Source organism: Fusarium fujikuroi, chromosome FFUJ_chr03, assembly GCF_900079805.1.
Source record: "Fusarium fujikuroi IMI 58289 draft genome, chromosome FFUJ_chr03".
NCBI lineage: Eukaryota > Fungi > Ascomycota > Sordariomycetes > Hypocreales > Nectriaceae > Fusarium > Fusarium fujikuroi.
In genome coordinates, this window is record NC_036624.1 from 1,101,784 (window position 1) to 1,121,721 (window position 19,938).

Below are 19,938 nucleotides of genomic sequence, written 5' to 3' on the forward strand. Positions count from 1 at the left end.
TTCTAGGCTGGGCTCGAGGTGCAGAAACAATGTACAGTTGGCTTGCCACTGTCAGTACTGCACTGCTCGATTAGTTTATGGCCCGTCGGACGCTTAGGGGGGTTCCTTCACTGGGCACGGGACCACAGGGCGATGTTAGAACGAGCAATGGCCTATGTTATCTATGCACTTGTTTCTATTGGATACCAGGAACGCAGAGCGTACAATGGATGACCAGAATTTCCTTGTTTGTGCTGCCTTTTGCACCTGGGGACGAACATCGTCACTGGCACATAGAACAATAACCCACTGCAGTTGTCCCGCTGAGCAACTAGAACTAACCAAGGTGCTTATACTTACACACGGTGCATTGCTCTAGAACAAATGCTTAAATCTGCATGGAAAGTATTGTTGTTTCCATATCATGATGTGACCTTGGTCCTCGGAGATAGTCCCATGGAGCACAGCACCCACGCACACTAGATCCAATGGGACACCTGCCAATGCTGCTGACTCATCTCACGACACCATTCGAGACTTATCATCTTCATCACACACAGTTCAAAGATATCCATACATTCTCAAAACCGATTCTTTTCTGTCCGCTGATGACTCATAGTGTTCAGGACAGCATCCGAAAAGACAGTTAGACAGTATCAGACTATCAACAACGGCCTCACAATGACCGACCATCTCCCTCCCCTCCCCGCCGAGTACGCTCGAGGCCTTGAGCTCATCGACGCTGCTCATGCCCAAGATTCAAGGACAGTCGAAGCCCCTGACGGAACCACGATCCAATTCGAGCTCAACTACGCTCAAAAGATGACCAAGTGGCTCGCCCGCCGATGCCCTGACGCCAGTCCTGTTCTCCAGCTCGCCTGTCGAGCACAGCACTTCCGAAGGTCAGAACCTTAAGCTCCTCTCAAGTCCCAATGCTTACAAACATGCACAGATGGGAGATCCCTCGAAGCAGTTACCCAATGACTCGTCCCGGCTACTTGACTTGGAGAGCAAAGCTCAAGGCTCAGGCCGCCGCTCAAGTCGCCGAGCTCCTTGCTTCTCCAGAGATTCAACCCCCCATTCCCGAGGAGGACCGCGCTCGAGTGGCTGCCCTGATCCGCAAGGAGAACCTCAAGGCGGATGAAGAGACACAGGTTCTTGAGGACACAGCATGCCTGGTCTTTCTTGACGATCAGTTTGACGACTTTGAGAAGAAGTCGGATCTGGACGAGGCAAAGATGATAGGCATCCTTCAGAAGACATGGGGCAAGATGGGAGAAAGGGGGCGGGAGCTGGCCCTCGAGATGAACCACAGCGACAGGGCCAAGGAGCTGATAGGAAAGGCACTCGCTGGCTGATAGAGTACACACAGTAAAGTACACTACACTACAGTACACACGCTACAGTACGCTTCGAACATGCACCTTGGCAGTTTACTCACTCGAGTTCGCCGAGACAAGACTTACGTACTAGCATATTTGGGACAGGCTGTACTGTTTCCAATTCGAGATGTGACAGGCTTACCAAGCACCCAAGGAGAACCTGCAATACTGCATCCTCAGGAGAAGCCCAGTGACTCATGTCACGATCCTGCACGAACGAGACCAAGCACACGAGCGACGCAGAGACTTGCCAAGATGCACTAGATCCACGACGCACGGTATCCGTACAATTCCTAGAGCATCATATCCCACCCTCCTTGCATTGCATTGGTCCAAGGGGGAGTCGAGCCTCAGATTGGTTCCGTGGAGTGTATTGTATTGTATAGTATTGTAAAGCGAAGATAGTCGAATCGATGACACCAAGAACCCCTAAAATGCTGTCTCACTAAGTCCGACGAAATAAGGAGAAGGTCCAGTATTGTGCTGTGTTGTATGGATCGCCAGAGACTGAGCATGCAAGCCTCGCAAGCCTCGCAAGCCTTGCACTTGACATGTCCGTGATATTTCGGCCCCGGGACCCATTACCGATCCGAGACATTGCGACGGCAGCAGATCATTTCGACAGGGGCAGCAGATCTTGGTAAGAAACGGGTGTTTGTGTCACCCCAAGAGCTACCCCTGTTGTGGCGTTGCTGCGACGGAAGCCAGAAAATCGTCATGTTTGCCAGCCACCTTTTGATTCATCGTCTCGTTTCGTTTCTTTTCCTTGTTACTCCGTAGACACGACACGATAGGAAGATCCCTGCGGCTATCCGTCACCCGCCAGCCCTACGACTGTGCATCTGTCTCCTCTGACCATCAATCATTCTGTGGCTCGTGTGACATGACATTCGATCTATCAGTTCGACTTATGCTTTCGACCGGTAGCACAAGAGATCCGGTGTGTCCTCGATCACGCACGTCCAAGGCTGCCACATAAATGCTCTTCCCTTTCTTTCTACCATCATGTTCCCGACCTACTGGAACCTTCATGCGCCCCATGTTTTCTCTTCTCTCTTTCGTGTTTCATGTCTCGCTAACCAACTTGGGCTCGGGACACCCACCATCCGTAGGCAGGGCAAGTCTTCATGGAAGACAATTGACAGTTGAGGCTCTCGGCTTCTTACATGATCGCTCCGAGAAAAACATATGCGATTGACAAGGCCATTTTCCCCGCAATCTGCAATGATGCCAGGTGCAGGAGCTTGCTGTGTTGAGAGGGGAATTGTCCTACTCCAAGCATCCTCTTCATATGTACTGTATGATTGGTTCCCTTCGAAACTGCAGTACATAGTATGCGTGTAGGAGAGCGGCGCATAATTTTATCCTTTGACGTAAAGCTGCACGTTCAACCATCAAGTCGTTACACTGCGATATGGCTTGATCTAACGCTTGGTTAGACTTCCTAAATGACTTTTTGTCCATCAAGACACTGAACTCACGCCTCTCTCACTTTTCCTCAGTCGCTTCGCTCCAGTTGTCACATCATCGGACCATCCAAGGCAAGGCGAGGGAGGCTGTAAAACCCTTTTGTCGGTAGTTCGACAAAGTATATCCAGTTGCCACTCCAAATTAGGCTTGTCGTCTCAATGGCTCGCCAGAAAGTTGTAATGTGCTGTAACTCTACAGCTTTTCAGCCGGTTCCAAACACAAACCGCTCAATCAATCGTTATCAGGACAATTGTAATGATTTTGTGGACCACCATGCGTGGCCCAAACAGCCTCAATATATATGATATGATAGCGTTTGACCCATGAACAGCGGTTTTAGAGTTATATCGCTTACACAAGTACAGTCGTACTACCCTCGCCGGACCGACTTGATCTGATAGCTCCATGTACATACTTGTCTTGGGGTTTCTGGACCATGACAGGCTTGATGTTGCTTTTTTGACGCAGGATCGAAACAGTATTGCAAAGGTCACAGCTGAAAACTGCGTCACACATTCTCCACTCTGTTGATAGGGGTTGCTCGAAGGAATGGTAACCGAGCCGCCAGAGCAGAGTTGCAGATCTAATCTTGAACTTTCTGAGACTGTTGGGTGCTGCCAATTTCAATTCCTTTGAATATTCTGGAACTGCCAGGGTTTGACAACCAATCAGAACAACTAGAGGCACACATCGTTTGCATACTCCTCAACTATAACCAGACGGCCAGGCTCTGCACTCAGGGTCATTCCCCTAGGTTAGAAATTCCAGGGAGGCCCAGAACCTGCCCTCTGCCTCCAGTCCATCGCTGGAACTGAGCTTGGATAAGTTGAGCGATCATGTAGTAGAGCTGCTGTGTCAAAAAGATTTGTCTTGGAATCGCCAACATTAGCGGTTCCCTCGCATGTCGGCCAGCAGGAATACATACACTCGACTAATGCCAAGCGGAGCATGTAGCCTGATCCTCCCGGGTTCTGAAGCTGTATGTACTTGAGGGACCTGAGCCAGGCCCACAAACAATCCTTATCAGTCCCTAGTGATTGGAAGATACGTGATGGGGCTGTTGTCCGCATATCATCTAACAATGTCGTGATCCTGGGTGCCCATAACAGCGTTGCACTTTGTTGGTTGACTGCTCGTTCATCTGCATTGCTACTATGCCAGGCCCGGCACGAGTCATGACGAGTAAGAATGTCGGCATCCATTGCATGCCATCTGTGGGGTTCTCTAAGTCATCCCAGGGACTGGGCCCTGGCCCTCTTTGAAAGGTGCCATCGCCTTGTTGGCTTTTCATGACCTTTTGCGGAGTGCATCCCGCTGTCACTCAAATGTCTGTGTTGTTACTGTCTAATTGTGATGTTAGTGGGCCTCGGCCCTCTAAAGTCTAGATATTCCTTGTAGATGAGAACTGATGGCCGATACGACAGCTCGATGGTGTCGGGCACGGTGGCAGAGATGCTGGCCCGAGCTGTCTGGACCCTCATTGAGACTATCGATATTGTTCTCGTCGAGTCAACTGACACCGGGTGGGTGGTTCCCAGATTTAGGCAACCTGGTGGCTGTAGCTGTCATTAGTTTTTGAGAGAACCGGCAGCTAAGAACCGTAGAACTGGGTCGTGAGTTCCGCGCCCCTATCAATCTGGAAAAGACATTAAAGATGTAAGGATTGACCAACCAAGCTGCTGGAATCAGCATTAGACCCCTGTTGCGCCTCAGCTCTGATCCTGGAACAAGAGGGAACGATGCATTAGCGGACAAGCCTCTTTCCAGGCCCCTGTTAAATGTCTTGGAGTTGAGGAGGTCTCGTGGGCCAACCATCAGCTTTGTTGAGTAATATTAAAATACACATGAAGATCGTTCTTGCTCTTGATCTGCGCCGGGGGTGGAGACAGCATAGAGGGAGAGACTGGTGCTTCAGAAAGAGGCACGGCACGAAGATTTTCGTATACAGCAGAGAATAAACTCTGATGAGCTTAGGGATTGAACTTAAGTCAGCGGTTCTTAGCGCAGTTCGCGAGCTGAAATATAGCAGACCAGTGAATAGACTGAAGAATTTAGTTAGATATCCAAGCGCGTTTGACGGGAACGCCGTAAGGTCCATCCAAGGAACAACACCCAGGTATGGATGGATACTACAGGGCCACGGACGATGACACGCAGTTAACAAGAACAGGGGCGTGAACAACAAGACACAGGTTTGCATGGGACCTGCACCACACCTGCGCCAACGTGAGTGGGCGCTGGTCTCCCGTGCACGGGAGTCGATCGACCGGGAGTAAGTACCTGGAACTTGGTGATGGCTGCGGTAGCCGAGAGAGTACCGCTGGATGCATGACGAGTGCTTGAATGAGCGTTTGTGCGCCTGCTTGTGCAACCATTGGCATGACGAGGTTGTCGTGAAATAATTCTAATTGCGGACTGTGATCGCAAGTGGCTTCAATGGTTCGTTCTCGTGCTCGAATTGTCAAGAGCCTCATTTTGGATATGTGTCGCTTTCTGTACCAAGCAGACTGGTTACTCTCTGTATAGTACCTCTATGGGAACACGGAAAATGGGGTTCCTTTCCAGCTTAGCTGTGCAGTAGCACCACAGCTAGACTCGGACAGGCGTGGGGTCTGCCCCAGAGCCAGACAGAGGGTATCGAATCGGTGGTTTTGGAGGGCGCTGGGATGCCGTACAGTCCCTCGAATGGAGTCCGTTGGTGAGTGAAGAAAGGGCAATCCAGTATAGTCTAGTCTAGTGCATGCATGCATGCATGTACCAGTCAGTGTCTAGGCTCATTCCTGGCTCGATGATGCTGCTCCTGCTCCCTCCCGCTGAAGAAGAAAAGTGAGGTTTGTACAGGGGCAGGAGGGTTGAGAGTTGAGACAACCGAGACAAGGATGAGGTGGTAACTTAGAGGCTCGCTTAGCACTGATCACTTGTCACTTAACCTCAATTCACCACTCACCCTGGAAAGTTTAGTTGTGTTTCGGCCTGACTGGGCATTGGTTCCAAGGTCAAAAATGGGCATTTTCAGAGAAACAAAGTGTCCATTGTGTTGAAGTGGTAATTGTCCAATAGATGTAATGGAGGGGGTGGCAGACCTAAACTGCCCTGTAACGTACCTAGGTATGTACAGTAAGGAGGTACCTTACCTGCACATTGGATGCGCGTAGGTTACGTAGGAAAGTACGGCTAACTATTATAAATTAAGTTTAGGTTGAGATGGGTGGACGGAGGAAGGAGAACCAACCTCACCTTACCCTTTGCCTTACCTTACCTCTGGTCCTTCCAGTTACCTCCTCCTTCTACCTCAGTACTTCCTTTCTTACTGATTGACCACTTTTTCGCCTCAACCTTGACCCATGACTTCCCATATATTATTGCTTCTTTGGAGCGTTACAATTTGAGGCAAGGAAGGTACTAATCCTCTCGGTATGCCTGCCATTTGCCCGGAAATATAATAACTGCCCAGATCCTTCCTGCTTCTCACATATCCTACCTTACCTACTACTTTATTTTCTCTAATTGACCTCTGCATCCCATTGGATCTATCTGTTTGTGGTTGATATCAACACAACATACCTAAGAAAGGCAGCCGAAGCCCTATCGTGTGCTTACATACTCTATTTTTATTCACGTTTTCACCACATCAACCGCTGGCACCTTGTACTTCCAACGCCCTCTTCAATTACCCAGCCATCTTATAAACACAATATACCTACTTACCTACCTAGGTATCTGCCCTGGCCTACGTTAGTGCTAAGCCTTTGCGACTACCCTCTACTGTCATTCTATCAACCTCCACCAAACATCTTGTATACCATGGTTGTTTGCCCGATCAGCAAATCTCCTACTGCATGAACTACTGCTATCTTGGAAATATTATCATACTTTTTGCAAACCTTCTCAACAAGCACATCAGGTCAAGGTTTACACATCGTTGGTTGGTGTGTTTTGACTATCTCAGCATCTGACTTGAGCCAGCAAATATACCTACTACCTTATATATCGGCGTATTGGAGGTACAGCACAGTACAAATCAATTCAAATCAGGTCGAAATATCACCGTGCGACACTCGCCTAGCTCTTTGTCCTCGGCCTCATTAATTGTCGACTTACACCGGGCCCATACAACCCACTCAAAAATCCCAGTGCTTCGACCGGCCAATCACCAGCTCAGGACTTCTAGCTCATCTAGGTATTCTTCGACTATCCTACCTATCTCAGATTACACTACGCGCCCCATCAAAGTCATATTCGCCTTCTCGTCATTACTTCCACTGGTGGAACTCTCTCTAGTCTCTGCCAGTCCAGACTTATACTGCCGATCCTTTCGTGGGCCCTTCTGTTTCAACGCAGTTCTATTCACCGAATTGTTGCCAAGCGAACTCAGGTACCCGCTATCGGGTCACTATCTTCTTCTAGACCCTGAAGTTATTGTGAGGGCTCGGACTTGGTGTTTCTGAGGGCCGTCCTTTTTCAGTGTGAGGTAGTTTGGCTACGAGAGACAGTTGCTCTTAGCTTTAGCTACGTCTTTGACGCTTCATTTTCTGCAACCATCACGGTTCCGAGCCCCCCTGAATTTTATCACTTCCCAGGTCTGCAGCAAAACGGCTGCCTTGCCCTCATACCAGCCATAAAACAACTCTTCCATTCGGCCACTATGTCGACGCAGTTTCCAGTCGTACGTGGTTTGCTTACCAAGCCTCCAAAACTTAGTGCCAGACTAACATATGAGTAGTTCCAACAAGACCAGTTTGACATTTTCGAATGGCATCCCAAGTTCCTGTCTTGTCTTCGGTACTTTATCGACCATGCTCAGTATAGCCCAGCAGTTCAAACTGTCGCTGCCTGCGTCAACATTCTGCTCCCTTTCCAGAAAGGAAACCTACATCCTCTAACGCCGACGCGCAATGGGCCTCCTTCATCTTCATCTTCCTCCAGAGGGTCAGTCACTGGAACTTTACCCTTGGGATCTACCTCAATCACTCTCATTCCTTACATTCGCCGTCTCATAGTGACAGGATTCGATACGCCTGCCGTTCTCCATGGATTCTTTGGCGACGATTGGGTGCTTGGGATTGGACGGGTTCACGAAAGTGAGCGCAGAAACTACATGTTTGCCGCTAAGAGCGATAACTGGCTGAGAGTCAAAACTCAATATGACATGGACGATGGGCAAACCGTTCCATTTCTGAGACCGCTACAGAACGTTACCGAGGAAGAGATACAGGCCGCTGAATCCAACTGGAGCGAATGGCTTGCAATGCAAGACTGGATGCTTGGACCGAGGGCTCCGCCGGATCTCAACGAGCATTTTGTCACGGTTAAGAAGGAACGTGACTGATCATATGATGAGTGTTTAGAAGCACATATCTTACAAATGGCTCATAGTAGAAGGCAGCCGCTCCGGGCATATGACAGATGGACTGGATACGATGCTAGACACAGCATATGGAATGAAACTCATCATCAAAGGAAGAAAGCAGGTAGATAGTTGAATTACTTTCATTAAGGGGCAAGGTAGGGAATCAGCACCTACACTTCAGCCCTTGCTAGCATAGCGATGCCAATTCACCGTTTTTGGACTCTTCTCACATGCTGGCCCTCTTCAGTCCGCTGTCATCTTTCATTCCTTGCGCCAGAGTTACATAAACTCCGCATCTTATCTGTGTTGAGTTGGCTCGGTATATACAGTAGCATCAGCCCGGCAATCACTGATACTGATCGACCCAAGATCAAGGTGGAAAGCCTAGCACTGGCCGGTTGAACGCCCCACGAAAGCTCATGTCCCCCCCCCTTTTTCCTTTTCATCTTCAGGTAGTCAAACAAAAGTCCAGGCCCCTTTCTCCGTCGACTTTATAAGATAGAACGAAACTGCAAAAGTAGCGTAAAGTATCCCCCCACTATACGTGAGTATCTTCATCCCCAAAACCCATATGGGTTGACCAAGCGAGCTTTCTCTGAGCCATGAGTACCACACCCAATTTCTCTCCTAACGCCACGATGGAAATGGATCCCGGCCCAATGTACATTTTACGTCTTTGTGCTTTCAGGGGTAGTGTGCCCAAAGACGGTGTGGTGCCAAATAGTAGTAGCATGATGCAAGAGTTGAAAGACATGCCGAAAAAAGACTCGCAAAAAACAAAAATTCAAGGTATTATAATAGTATCAGTTGAGGAAGCCCTTACAATTCGCTGTGCCGCAGAGGCAAGGAATGCGGTCTAGGCTGCCGATCTCACGCTCAAACTTGTAATCGTACGTCAATTCATCGGCTGTATGTTTGTTAGCATTGTGTGGATGGTTACGGCCAAAGGGGAATACGTACTCGTGGCAATGTCCTTCAGTGCATAGATGACAATGCGCTTGCTTCCCTCGACCTTGATGATCTTGGCAGTGCAATTAGGGTCACAACTGTGGTTGATGAAACGCGCAATACCGCCCTTCTTTGTCGCGTCAATGACGGTATTGTCGTCGATACGGAATAGGTAACTGCTTCCAATGCCACTTTTGAGGTATCGGTTCTCGCGAATCTCGGCAATCTGCTGTCGAACTTGCTCACCGACATACTCAATAATCATGTCATCCTTCGCAATGTTCTCCATGGCGTATAAACCCCAGTTGTGAATGGCTGAGCGCTCAAACTTGACGGGCTTCTTCCGCTTCTTGAGCTGGTTGAATTTGAAGATATCGGCGTCTTGGCCGAGTGTCTTCTTTTGGTCGTTGAGGTCTTGTACGTAACGACGGTTGGAAGCGCGTTTGTTTCGTTCACTATCAGTAGCAGCCTGCTTCTCGATGGCGATTCTTGCTGCATCTTTGCCCGACTTGTTGCGGGCTTCAAGCTCCTGTCTTGCTTTCTGCACCTTGATATGGTGAGGTAAGTACTTAGACTTTTCAGAGTTGAGAATCTTCTTGACACCCTCGGTGCGTGCGCAGCCAGTAGAGTTGGGTACATAGTAGCCACCGATGGTGACCGGAGAATCCAATGTCCTGTTGGCAGAGTTGAGCTCCCTGATGCGGTTACGGGTCCATAGCCACAACTCTGGGTTGCCGATGTCCTTGGCAGTGAACCTCCTGGAAAGTTTGGAGAGGTCGGGTATGTCGCTCTGACCGATTGCCAGTCCTTGAAAGAGTGGTAAATCAGGCTTCGTGCCTTCGGGAAGCGCCAGTGCAGGAGTTAATGGTTCTGTTGACAGGAGCTTCTCGTCATACTTGTCCGTGACGACCTCTTTTGCAGTGGACTTTTCGGTGTTCGCTCCGGTCTTCTTGGCCTTTGGCGGTTCCACAGCTTCCTCCTCACCACGTTGAGAATCTGTCTCTGTCCGAAGGTCCTGAGCCTCGAGCTCTTCAAAAACCTTTGGCTTCTTTGCCCTGGCTGGTCGTTTCTTTAGAGACTTACCAACAACTGAAACTGGCGTTTCGGAGCGGGATATTCGACTATCAATGTCGTCACCTGTTTCTGGTTCGGGGATTACGTCCGCAGAGCCTTCGCGTGTCTCAAATCCAGACCCAAGCGCGGTAAGCCTAACGCCAAATAATTCCTCATCAGACTTCTTTTGACGTTTGAAAGCCGATTCCACTGATTCTGCCAACTTCCGCTTTCTGGAATGAGCAGAATCTGCTATAGCGAAGCTGGCTTCGGTCATAGAATCGTCCTCGCCTTGCTCCCATGGCACAAAGTCATCCTTGGACGCCTCGTCATCAGTGCTCATCCGGCTGCGAGGTCGCGATTCAGCTTCTTCTGTCTCACGCGCCAAGAGTGTACGAGTGTCCGTGTCATCATCAGACTCGACATCACTATCAAGGCTTCTAAGACGGTGATGCAGCGAACGGAAAGGATTTCGAGCAACAGGTGGCCGTTTTCGCGCGAAGGGGTCAACAAAGGCGTTCTTTTGCTTAACCTTGGTTTTGCGAATTCTCGGTAGGGCTTTGGGTGCAATTCGACCAGTTTGTTGCTCAATTGGATCAGCTCGGGAGTTGGGAGTTCCTACACGTGAGCTGTCATTGCCATCTTCGACACTGACCATCTCCTGCAGATCATCAGGATGCTCAATGTTCAACTTCCGGCGCTTAGCAGCATGGTTGGCAGGATCCAGAAAATCCGAGAGAGCAGGTGCGGCGACCTTGGTGCGAATGTGTCGAATCAGATGTTCTGTCATCTCACGTCTAACAACCTCCACAGCTTCGATTACCGGATCAAAGTTCTTAGCTCTTTGCTTCTTCTCCTCTTCAAGATCTGCTTCCTCTTCTCGTCGCCGCCTTTCCTTCTCGTCGCGATATCGTGGCTCGGTATTTGTTTTTCGGTCTGGACTTGCACTGGATCGTCGGTGACTCGAGGGGCCATCTCGATGGGGACGAGGTAAGCATAATTGCATAGTCATATCATAATTGAAAAATTCGGTGTGATTAACAGCGCGAAAACATCGTTCAGCTTCTGACTTCCCGGTGAACGAGTTGCGGAACACGATGAAATAGCCCGACTTGTCGACTCGGATTTCTTCAAATCCGTAATTCTTGAGTCGTTTCTTCATGTGTGGAAGAATACTTGGTAGTACTGGGACACTATCGCCTGTAACGTAAATATATGGATCGTCCGCGAGTTTTTGGGTAAGGTTTGAAGTTTCGAGATTGAGGCCTTTTTGTTGCGAGGGGGTTAGAGAAAGTTGTGGTGCGCTCGGGACTACAGGTTGTCGCTGTGCTGAGGGACCCTTAGGAGCGGTTGGGGGAGGTCTAGTAAAGACAGGAGCAGTTCCAGATTTGGGACCAGTCGGAGGAGCTTTGGCTGCAAGAGCAAGTCGCTCTTGTTCCTTCTTCTCAAACTTTTCCTTCTCCCTCTTGAGGTGCTCTTCCAGCATACGTCGGCTTCTGCGTCCTTCTGCATCGTACTCTACACGGACTATATCGGCGTCAACCTTGATGCCTCGAGTCCGTACAGCTCGGCGAGCTGCCTCCATAGCAGAAACGGGAGGTCGGTCGGGTCGCTTAGAGTCTCGGTATCGAATTGTCGCAAATCCAAGATAGCTACCTGTTTCTGGGTGCATCTTGTTGCTGCTCTCGGCAATTTCACCGAAGGTAGCAAAAATGGCTGTTACTTTGCTAAAAGGAACAAGCGGATTATACCTCGTCACTACAATCTGCGTGGGTGGGCCAGGACCAATCGAGGTCTTGGAATCATAGGGATAGGGCTTGATGTTCTCGGGTGCTGTTCGCAAACGCGATTTAGGGAGGTAGTAATCGGTGTTGATATAACCGAGGCGACCGTCCGACTTGGCCAGTCGAGGGTCTGTAGGGGGGGCGTCATCGTCCTAATCATTTTCATTAGCCATGAGTCTTTCACCAAAGATGACGCCCCCCCTAAGGAGGGAAATTTATAGTTATACGTACTCGACCGAACTCCTTGTATGTCGGCTTCGCGCTCTTGCTGACACTCTTATTGTGTACTCGATCGAGGAGCGGATCATAGGTGCACTTGAGGCCCTTGACGGAGGGCATAGGATCTCGAGCCGGAATGCGCTCATTGGAAAGGAGTCCGTCTGATATCGAGCCATTAAAACCAACGGCGGGTGAGTTTCGGGAGGACTGTCTCGCGGCCCGATCGGCGGTCAGACATGTAGACATGTCTGGCTTTGTGGTGGCCGAAGCCAATGAGTTGGGAGAATCTTTGGAAGCGATGGGAGTAAGGCTCGAGGTGGGAATACGGGACGAAGCTGAAGTTGCCGCGGCACCGTGGCGGGCGGTTGTGCTAAATATTGATGAGGCCGTGCTACTGTATGAGCTGGCCGAGTCGACAGTGCTGGGAATGTCTGTGAATGGTGATTCTGTGTCTTCGGGCTGTGCGGGCATAGTATCCGACGATGAAACAGTGCCGTTTTGGCCAGCATTCGCGGCTGCGTCTGACGCAGCTGATGTCGGTGTAGGGTCGCAAGCGCCGGTCAGGGAGGCCGGTGTCGACCCAGATTTGGATTGTTCGCGATCTCTACTGAGATCTGGGCGAGTCTGGGACTGTGCTTTTACCTTTGGAGCTGTGGGGAAGAATTGCGCGAAGCTCGCGCCTGGTGGGCGAGTCATCGTGACGATGCGCTCTTCCTACTTCTTCCCCCGTGCTCTTACCATGATATCCTTAAACTGAAGCGTTGAGTGTACACCTAACGGTTGGGTAATATTTGTCCTGCGGCGATTCCAGAAGGGTTGTTTTGAACGAGGTAGCGATGAAATTGGAGAGATTGAGGGTGAGAGAAATGCTTCACGCGACCGAGGGATGCTGAGGTTGAATGTGGCGGAGCGGCGTCACCGACCGACTCCACGAGCAGTAAAGGAGTAGAAAAAGTCGTCAGAGCGTGAACAAGCAGACTGAATCAAATGGATGATGCGCGCGACAAAGGCGGGCGCGATGATGGATAGCAATGTCCAGAGTGTCGAGAGAAACGAGGGGGGAAATTGGTGGGAGAATGAGAAAAAATGGCTGACGACCAAGGAAGTTGACGTTCGCTTCGGTCTGCTTTGACTTTTGGTTCAGGGATGAGTAGAGTTACTTCTAGCGGTAAGGTCCAGGTCAAATGAGAGGATCGCCCAGCCACAGTTTGAGTGGCTTGGAGGTTTCTTGTAGCTTTTGATTGGATGTTATGTTTGGGTTGATACACGGTTGGTCGGTTCGTAGGTGGGTATTTGTTTGGTTGCCAATTAACGCGTCCCACAAGACTTCAAGTATTGGACTGAGACTGGCACCGCGTCAGTGGACGTCTGAATCGGTTTGTCCGTTATTTCGCTGCAAACTCCCTCGTGTTTTGGCATTGGGCTTCAGTGCCCGTTTTTCATAACCAATGCAGTGCCTCTTCTTAAATATTCGTACCTTGTTCATCGTTGTTTGAACCATTCGTTTGACAAGGTGCCTTATTTGGAAACAAGGGAGATGTCATCATGCATGAAAGAAAGGCCTTTGTCCAAGGATTTAATTTGTTCGAAAAACAAAGCTGAGAGATATTATTCTCGGTAAACAAAGGCAAGATGATATATCTGTATCAATCCAAATAAAGAGCAATACCGCAAATAGCATCAATACAGTGACATTTAGGACGCAACTTGCCAAGTCTCTGAGGTACAAGACAATATTTGGGGTAGACCTAACCTGTACCATTTCACATGCATGCCAACATAGACTCGATACAGTACCTAGTGAAAACGTACCCGTTGAAAACCACATCAAAATACAAGTCAGGTCAAGTCATTGTTAACAAATTTATTCATGTCAATATTTGCCAGGTGCAGCTAATGTTTCGACTTGAGCCATCTGGCATACAGACATAGAATTTTAAAAAAGCATAGCCATGGTGACCTCTCAAGCCAGAATCTTCCAAACTCCGTCTCGTCGCCCATATTAATATCACGACAAACTTCTTCCAAACGCCGAATATTTTTACAGTACAAAATGAGGGCTTAGAAGTTCAGCTTCAGCTCAAACTCCTCCTCTTCATCGTCAGAGATGCCAAGCGGTTGGCTCAGAGGTGGGAGATCATCATCATCTCCATCTTCATCGAAGATAGACATGAATTGAGGTCTCGGCTTGGCTTCCTGCTGCTGCTTTACCGCTTGACGGAGGCGAGCTGGGGTTATAGTAAGATCAGATCGAAGAGAATTGACTGTCTCGACAGGCTTGACAGCACGCTGTGTTCCAACAGGTGCCGTAGGCCCGCGACGTTGAGCGTTGACCATTGAAGATGCTGACCTACCTCGATTGTAGCCGATAGTGGTTCGTGATGCAGCAACGCCAGTAGCACTCTCTGCAGTCGATGTCTTGGCAGGCACCACACTTCTGACGACAGGCTTCTTGCTCTGATACAAAGAGCTGAGAGGCTTTCGAATCTTAGTTGTTCGTGCCACACTCGAAGCCTTACTGTTGCTACTGGCGTCTGAGTGGATTGACAAAGCAGATGCAGCGCGCCTTGATGCCAGACTCGAAGGCTGCTTGGTTCGGATGCCCTTGGCCTTCCGTTCCGAGCCCGCAATAGTAGCCTTTGGTGCTGGTGCCTTGATCTGCACTTCGGTGTCCGAAAGATCGTCAATGTTGAAGGTTAAAGCAGCCCTCTCTTGCTTATTTCTCTCCTCCGCCTTGGCAGCAACCTTCTTCATTGTCTCTGCAAACTCCCGGTCTTGTCTAGAAACACCATCATCATCGATTGGGTTGTAGAAGTACTGATAGTATCCCTTCATAATATTTTCTTTCTTCAAGCCCTCGAGGGTCAGCATATCCTTGGGGAAGCAGTCCGATTCATATGGGAGATCCTTGGGCTTCGGCGGGGCATATTCCGGTTCTTCTTCTTGTGGCTCGATGGGCTTCTGTTCTTCCTTGAGTCGAATCTCGAGAGGTGCAAGGTCCACTGGTCGCTGCTTGGGCTTCTGTACCGTTGGTTTGAGCTGTGTTTGCTCAATACCCTGGATGATGTTCTTAACACCACCAAGCTGCCCGTTCTTAGCCTTGGCATTGGTAGTCTTGTTGCCCAGAGGAGCTCGATTCTGGGTACCTAAGAACACATCTCCGATTAGCATATTGTTCTTTGTCCTGGTAAGAATCATGCGTACCCATTGGGGTGACTATGGCCTGTCGTGTTCCATTGCCTTTGTTCAGCGTCTTCACTCCACCGAGTCCGGTCTTGCCAGTAAAGGCTGTGGGAGCATTCTCGTCATGCTGAGGAAATCGAGATGGGGTTTTTGGAAACCGTGCATTGTGTTGCTGTTTGGTCGGAACTTGGTGGCTAACGACCAGATTCTCTTGGTCGCGATGCGCCGCCAACATGATGGCTACTACGAGCGAATCAAGGATTCAGTGTATCTTTGTCTTGTCGCCGGGATAGAATTAGGCAGATGTTGATCCCGTCATTGGATTCATTAATCAAAAGAGGTAATTACGGTTGGAAGATGAAAGGGTCATTTGCTCATCTGCCAGGACCTTCGCGGCCGGGATGTTTTGGTCGGTCTGTGCTGGCTGGCGGGGCAACCACTATCTTTGGGAGCATGTTCCTTGAGTTTACAGTGGAAAGTGCCGGCATGTGAGCGCCACACCTCAACGACCGCCACAAGCCAATGGGGCTATACTCAGACGCGGCCTCCACCGGGGCAGCTGTGGAGGGGCATCACTCCTCCCCTTTCTTGATAGGTACTTAACCGCTTCATCTTACATCCGAACAACACGACCTCTGTCTTCATCGCCGGTTTCCCTTCAGCCTTTTCTTCAACCTAAACAACCCTTTCGCCGCTTATCAAAATGGATCGCATCAAGGAGGTTAGTTGTCCAAAAAGTTCCTTGCTACCCCGCCATGGCAACCTAATAGGAACCATTGTGGAGGGGTAAACTATCGTCGGTCGACCCATGCTAATATGGCGATGGTGGATAGAAAATGAACCAGCTCCGTCTGGAGGCCGACGAGGCCAGTGGCAAGGTTGAGGAGCTCCAGAGCAAGGTCAAGGTTCTCGAGCAAGAGAACCTGTCAAAGGAGCAGGAAATCACCTCCCTCCAGCACAAGAACAACCTCCTCGAAGGCGAGGTCGAGAAGCTTGAGAACGCCGTAAAGGATTTCAAGAAGGCCGCCGATGAGGGCCAGCAACACGGCACTCAGAACGAAACCCTTCAGCGAAGGCTGCAACTTCTCGAGGAGGAGGCCGAGGATGCCGACAAGACACTCCGTGAGGCCAACGAGAAGTACGTTGAACCCCCCTAGCAAGCCCCCTTACCGCCATTTCCACAACCATCAATTTTAAACACCACAAATGATACAACGGCTAACAGAGCGATTCTCTAGGCTCCGACAGACCGATGTCAAGGCCGGACACTTCGAGCGAAAGGTGCAAGCCCTTGAGAACGAGCGTGATCAGTGGGAGTCCAAGTACGAGGAGATGTCGCAGAAGTACAACGCTCTCCAGAAGGAGCTGGAGGAGCTCCAGGCCGAGATTGGCAACATCTAATTTATCCCCAACCCTTAAAGCACTCGCGCCGGATGCAGAATCCATGTTCGTTAGCATGTCCGCAGACATCAGTATACTCGTCCAGTTGTATGATGCCTTGGTTGCAGGTATTTCCAGGTGTTGGCCAGATGAGCGAATGGAGCAGTTGCCGCATGTCATGTTACGTTTCTACTACTAGCTGATTGAAGCTGGCTTTTCTCAAAGGGTATCTTTTTGTAAATGGTGCGCTTCTTACATCCTTCTATGTTGTCCAAATCCATTAAGCTCCATCGTACTTTATCATGCCCTCCTCTTTGCCTTCTTGATTCTCTGCTTCTTATCCGTCAACTGCCTCTCGAACTTGGTCTCGTATCGGAACTTCTTCTTCTTCTTCTTGGGTTCCCGTCGTGACTTTGCTTTTTGATCGTCCTTGGGTTCTTCAACCTTTTTATCCTCCTTATTGTCCTTGTCGTCGACTTGGGGCTTATGCAATCCATCTCTTGTCACCGACACAGACTCGACCGTGACAGTGGTATAACGATCTTCGTCGATGTATTCCTCTTCGTGGTCAACAATATCCAACTCTGGCTGATCAGGAAAACCGTCCCACTCTCCGTCTTCCTCGTCAGATTCCTGCTCAACCGCCCCAGCAGCTTCCGACTCCTGCAACAATCTGTTTACGGTCTGGACGTGCTCTTCGACATCGCGCTTTCGTTCTTCTCGTATCTAGTAGAATAATTTAGTACTATTCAAAAGTGACAGTGGCAATCTCGCTTGAAAATCTGGGCGTACCTGTTTTCGCAACTCTAGCTTCTCCTGACGAGCCCTCTTGGCAGCCTCTTCTTGAGCATTCTTGATACGCTGCTGCTTGCGCTTATGGAAACCAGTCAAATATTCCTGCCGCGCCTCGAAGTCGAAGTTAACCTCCTCGACAGCAGAGGTCATCTTTCGCTTCTTAGATGGCGGAGGCAGAATGCTCTTTTTGGGTCTTGGTTTGGCGAACATGGTTGCTTATATGCACGGTAGTCGTGAAATATAAATGCAAAAATGAGAGTGTATCGAGTAAACTATTTTGTTGGCTACTATAGCAAGAATAGGTAGTATCTTGAACATCGAAAAATTCACTGTCGCGAAACTTTCCCAGGATAGCTCCACAACGGAACGGATCCATCACTCACCGAGGTGTGCATGCAACGGGGCTTTGCATGTACCGGAATGGTTACGTAAGGTAGCTGCTCCTGCATCAGCTCTCTCAATGCTAGCATTATCATCACAAGCTGGAATCGATAGACAGACACAACGCCCAATAACCAGCAAATATCATCCGTGATGCGTCTTCAGATTCTTGCCAGCGCTCTTGCGCTTAGCGGTTCCGCCGCGGCTTTCTCAGACTCATGGCCATTGGTTATGTTTTCTACCTCCAAGTATGACGCGCGCCTTCGTGTCCTATCTATACTTGGAGCTCCCTACTAACGATGACGACAAAGGTTTTCCGATGCACCCAGCAACAACCACATCCAGACCCGATCCCAAGCTCTCGAGCAAGTTCAGGACCTCTTGACTTCATGTCCGACCGATAATTACGTCCTGATCGCTCATGAGGGTGTCAATGCCGCTGATTTTCGACGACCGAACTCCATGTCCAATCTTCACCATGCTATCGGCCGCAAGGAAATCCAGGGCAAGTTTATTGTCCCTGAGGTTGTTGGCGAGTCCATCGATGCGACTGCGATTCAGGACTACATTAAGAGGGCGTGTTACGAGCAGGCAAAGAAGGTGAAGCCTCACTTCACCCTAATCAAAGCTTCGACGAACGAGGAAGGTCAGTTATATGATGAAACTCGCTTTGAGTTCAAATTTTAACCATATCACAGAAGCTATCAAGCAGTGGGAGGAGAGCGAGCAAGGGTTGAACGATTCATACACTGTCCTTTTCGTTGGCACGCCATCCACCAAGGCGAAGACGGCCGCATCCAAGTCCGAGAAGACCATCTACGAGCCCGAATTCATCGAGCCTCTGCATATGGACTTGAAGCGCGATGTCTCAGGTAATGCGGAGAAGCCTGGCAACGCCACACGCGATACCCGTGGTCTATTTGAGAAGTACCAGTTCTTTACTCCTGGTAAGCTTCCTCGTTATAATCTGCGCATGCTTGACTCCGTACTAATTAATTGTAGGTATCTTCATGGGAATCATCGCTGCCATTGTGCTGTTCTCCCTGCTTGGCGTTGGTCTGCGGGCTCTGGCTAGCCTCGAGGTCTCCTACGGCGCTTTTGAGAAGGACATGGGCCCCGCTGCTCAAAAGAAGCAGCAGTAAAGCACTTGTGCTGAATAAACGAGCGCTGTCCATGTATCAGTCTTCCATGAGGAATGATACTTGTATATCAGATTACGGAGTTTGGGTTCCTTTGGTGCGACTTGATGGGAGGATTAGTATCGACATGTAATGTTGCGAGCATCAGCTGTAGACAGGACATAGGGTCGGGGATCCAGATAAAGGGTCTTGACCCAAATTTATTGAGCACTTTTTGCAGATGCGATTCGAAGCCATCAAATAATTCAACGCCAAACTCCGTTATGATACCTGAAGTCATAACATCCGATCTCTCTAGTGGTGATGCATCCCCGATGGAATTTTGCAAACGTAACTAATCTTGGCTCGTATTGTCATCTTTACACCAAGTGGCTGGGCAGCAAAAAGTTGGCAATACCCTCCTTGACAGCGTACTCGTGCCCACAGTTGCCACAAACGAGTTTTCCCTCGGACATTTGAGTCTCGAGAAGAAGATGGTGAAGATCCTTGAGGGTCTTCTCATCAGCCCGAAGCTCAACTGCTGTGGGAGGCTGTTCAGGGAGCTGAGGGAAACCCAACTGAAACATGAAAGTGTCAGAAACTTGTTTCAACAACAACACAGGGCGAGTTTCATGATCGCTCGCCTTGTTCTGGCTAACTCACCTCAGAGGCCGTTGTGCAAAGAGCCGTCCAGTCAAGTCGGGGCAGTACATTGAGGATCATGTCAGGGTTCAACTCGATATCGTCTTGGACGAGTTCAGCGTCCTTTGGGTGAAGAGGGTATGAGTCTTTAGAGGACTTGCAGGCCTTGACGGCGCAAGTAAGAAAGTTGAGGCTGAGAACCTTCATCTTGATTTCGGAGAAATATGAGCAGAAGACGTGTTGAGCAGTCGTGT

General features: G+C 49.6%; 8 protein-coding genes; 4 read left to right on the top strand and 4 right to left on the bottom strand.

The window, feature by feature from the left end:
• Window positions 1-660: 660 nt before the first annotated feature.
• On the top strand, window positions 661-1,337 carry FFUJ_02473 (related to CYB2-L-lactate dehydrogenase (cytochrome b2); the record flags this gene model as incomplete). XM_023574207.1 has 2 exons in its annotated part: window positions 661-881; window positions 932-1,337. The coding sequence occupies 2 exons, from the start codon at window positions 661-663 to the stop codon at window positions 1,335-1,337; spliced, it is 627 nt and encodes a 208-aa protein (XP_023427606.1).
• A 6,139-nt stretch (window positions 1,338-7,476) lies between these two features.
• On the top strand, window positions 7,477-8,160 carry FFUJ_02474 (uncharacterized protein; the record flags this gene model as incomplete). XM_023574208.1 has 2 exons in its annotated part: window positions 7,477-7,497; window positions 7,555-8,160. 2 exons carry the CDS (start codon window positions 7,477-7,479, stop codon window positions 8,158-8,160), a joined length of 627 nt encoding a protein of 208 aa, XP_023427607.1.
• An 824-nt stretch (window positions 8,161-8,984) lies between these two features.
• FFUJ_02475 (related to regulatory protein SET1) lies at window positions 8,985-12,881 on the bottom strand (the record flags this gene model as incomplete). XM_023574209.1 has 3 exons in its annotated part: window positions 8,985-9,088; window positions 9,142-12,118; window positions 12,198-12,881. The coding sequence occupies 3 exons, from the start codon at window positions 12,879-12,881 to the stop codon at window positions 8,985-8,987; spliced, it is 3,765 nt and encodes a 1,254-aa protein (XP_023427608.1).
• Window positions 12,882-14,246: 1,365 nt separating this feature from the next.
• On the bottom strand, window positions 14,247-15,603 carry FFUJ_02476 (uncharacterized protein; the record flags this gene model as incomplete). XM_023574210.1 has 2 exons in its annotated part: window positions 14,247-15,331; window positions 15,390-15,603. The coding sequence occupies 2 exons, from the start codon at window positions 15,601-15,603 to the stop codon at window positions 14,247-14,249; spliced, it is 1,299 nt and encodes a 432-aa protein (XP_023427609.1).
• A 468-nt stretch (window positions 15,604-16,071) lies between these two features.
• FFUJ_02477 (probable TPM2-tropomyosin) lies at window positions 16,072-16,769 on the top strand (the record flags this gene model as incomplete). XM_023574211.1 has 3 exons in its annotated part: window positions 16,072-16,089; window positions 16,202-16,506; window positions 16,607-16,769. 3 exons carry the CDS (start codon window positions 16,072-16,074, stop codon window positions 16,767-16,769), a joined length of 486 nt encoding a protein of 161 aa, XP_023427610.1.
• A 279-nt stretch (window positions 16,770-17,048) lies between these two features.
• Window positions 17,049-17,753, bottom strand: FFUJ_02478 (uncharacterized protein; the record flags this gene model as incomplete). XM_023574212.1 has 2 exons in its annotated part: window positions 17,049-17,474; window positions 17,541-17,753. 2 exons carry the CDS (start codon window positions 17,751-17,753, stop codon window positions 17,049-17,051), a joined length of 639 nt encoding a protein of 212 aa, XP_023427611.1.
• A 324-nt stretch (window positions 17,754-18,077) lies between these two features.
• On the top strand, window positions 18,078-19,066 carry FFUJ_02479 (uncharacterized protein; the record flags this gene model as incomplete). XM_023574213.1 has 4 exons in its annotated part: window positions 18,078-18,172; window positions 18,236-18,570; window positions 18,623-18,871; window positions 18,927-19,066. 4 exons carry the CDS (start codon window positions 18,078-18,080, stop codon window positions 19,064-19,066), a joined length of 819 nt encoding a protein of 272 aa, XP_023427612.1.
• A 356-nt stretch (window positions 19,067-19,422) lies between these two features.
• On the bottom strand, window positions 19,423-19,891 carry FFUJ_02480 (probable Protein trm-112; the record flags this gene model as incomplete). XM_023574214.1 has 2 exons in its annotated part: window positions 19,423-19,620; window positions 19,706-19,891. The coding sequence occupies 2 exons, from the start codon at window positions 19,889-19,891 to the stop codon at window positions 19,423-19,425; spliced, it is 384 nt and encodes a 127-aa protein (XP_023427613.1).
• Window positions 19,892-19,938: the final 47 nt, after the last annotated feature.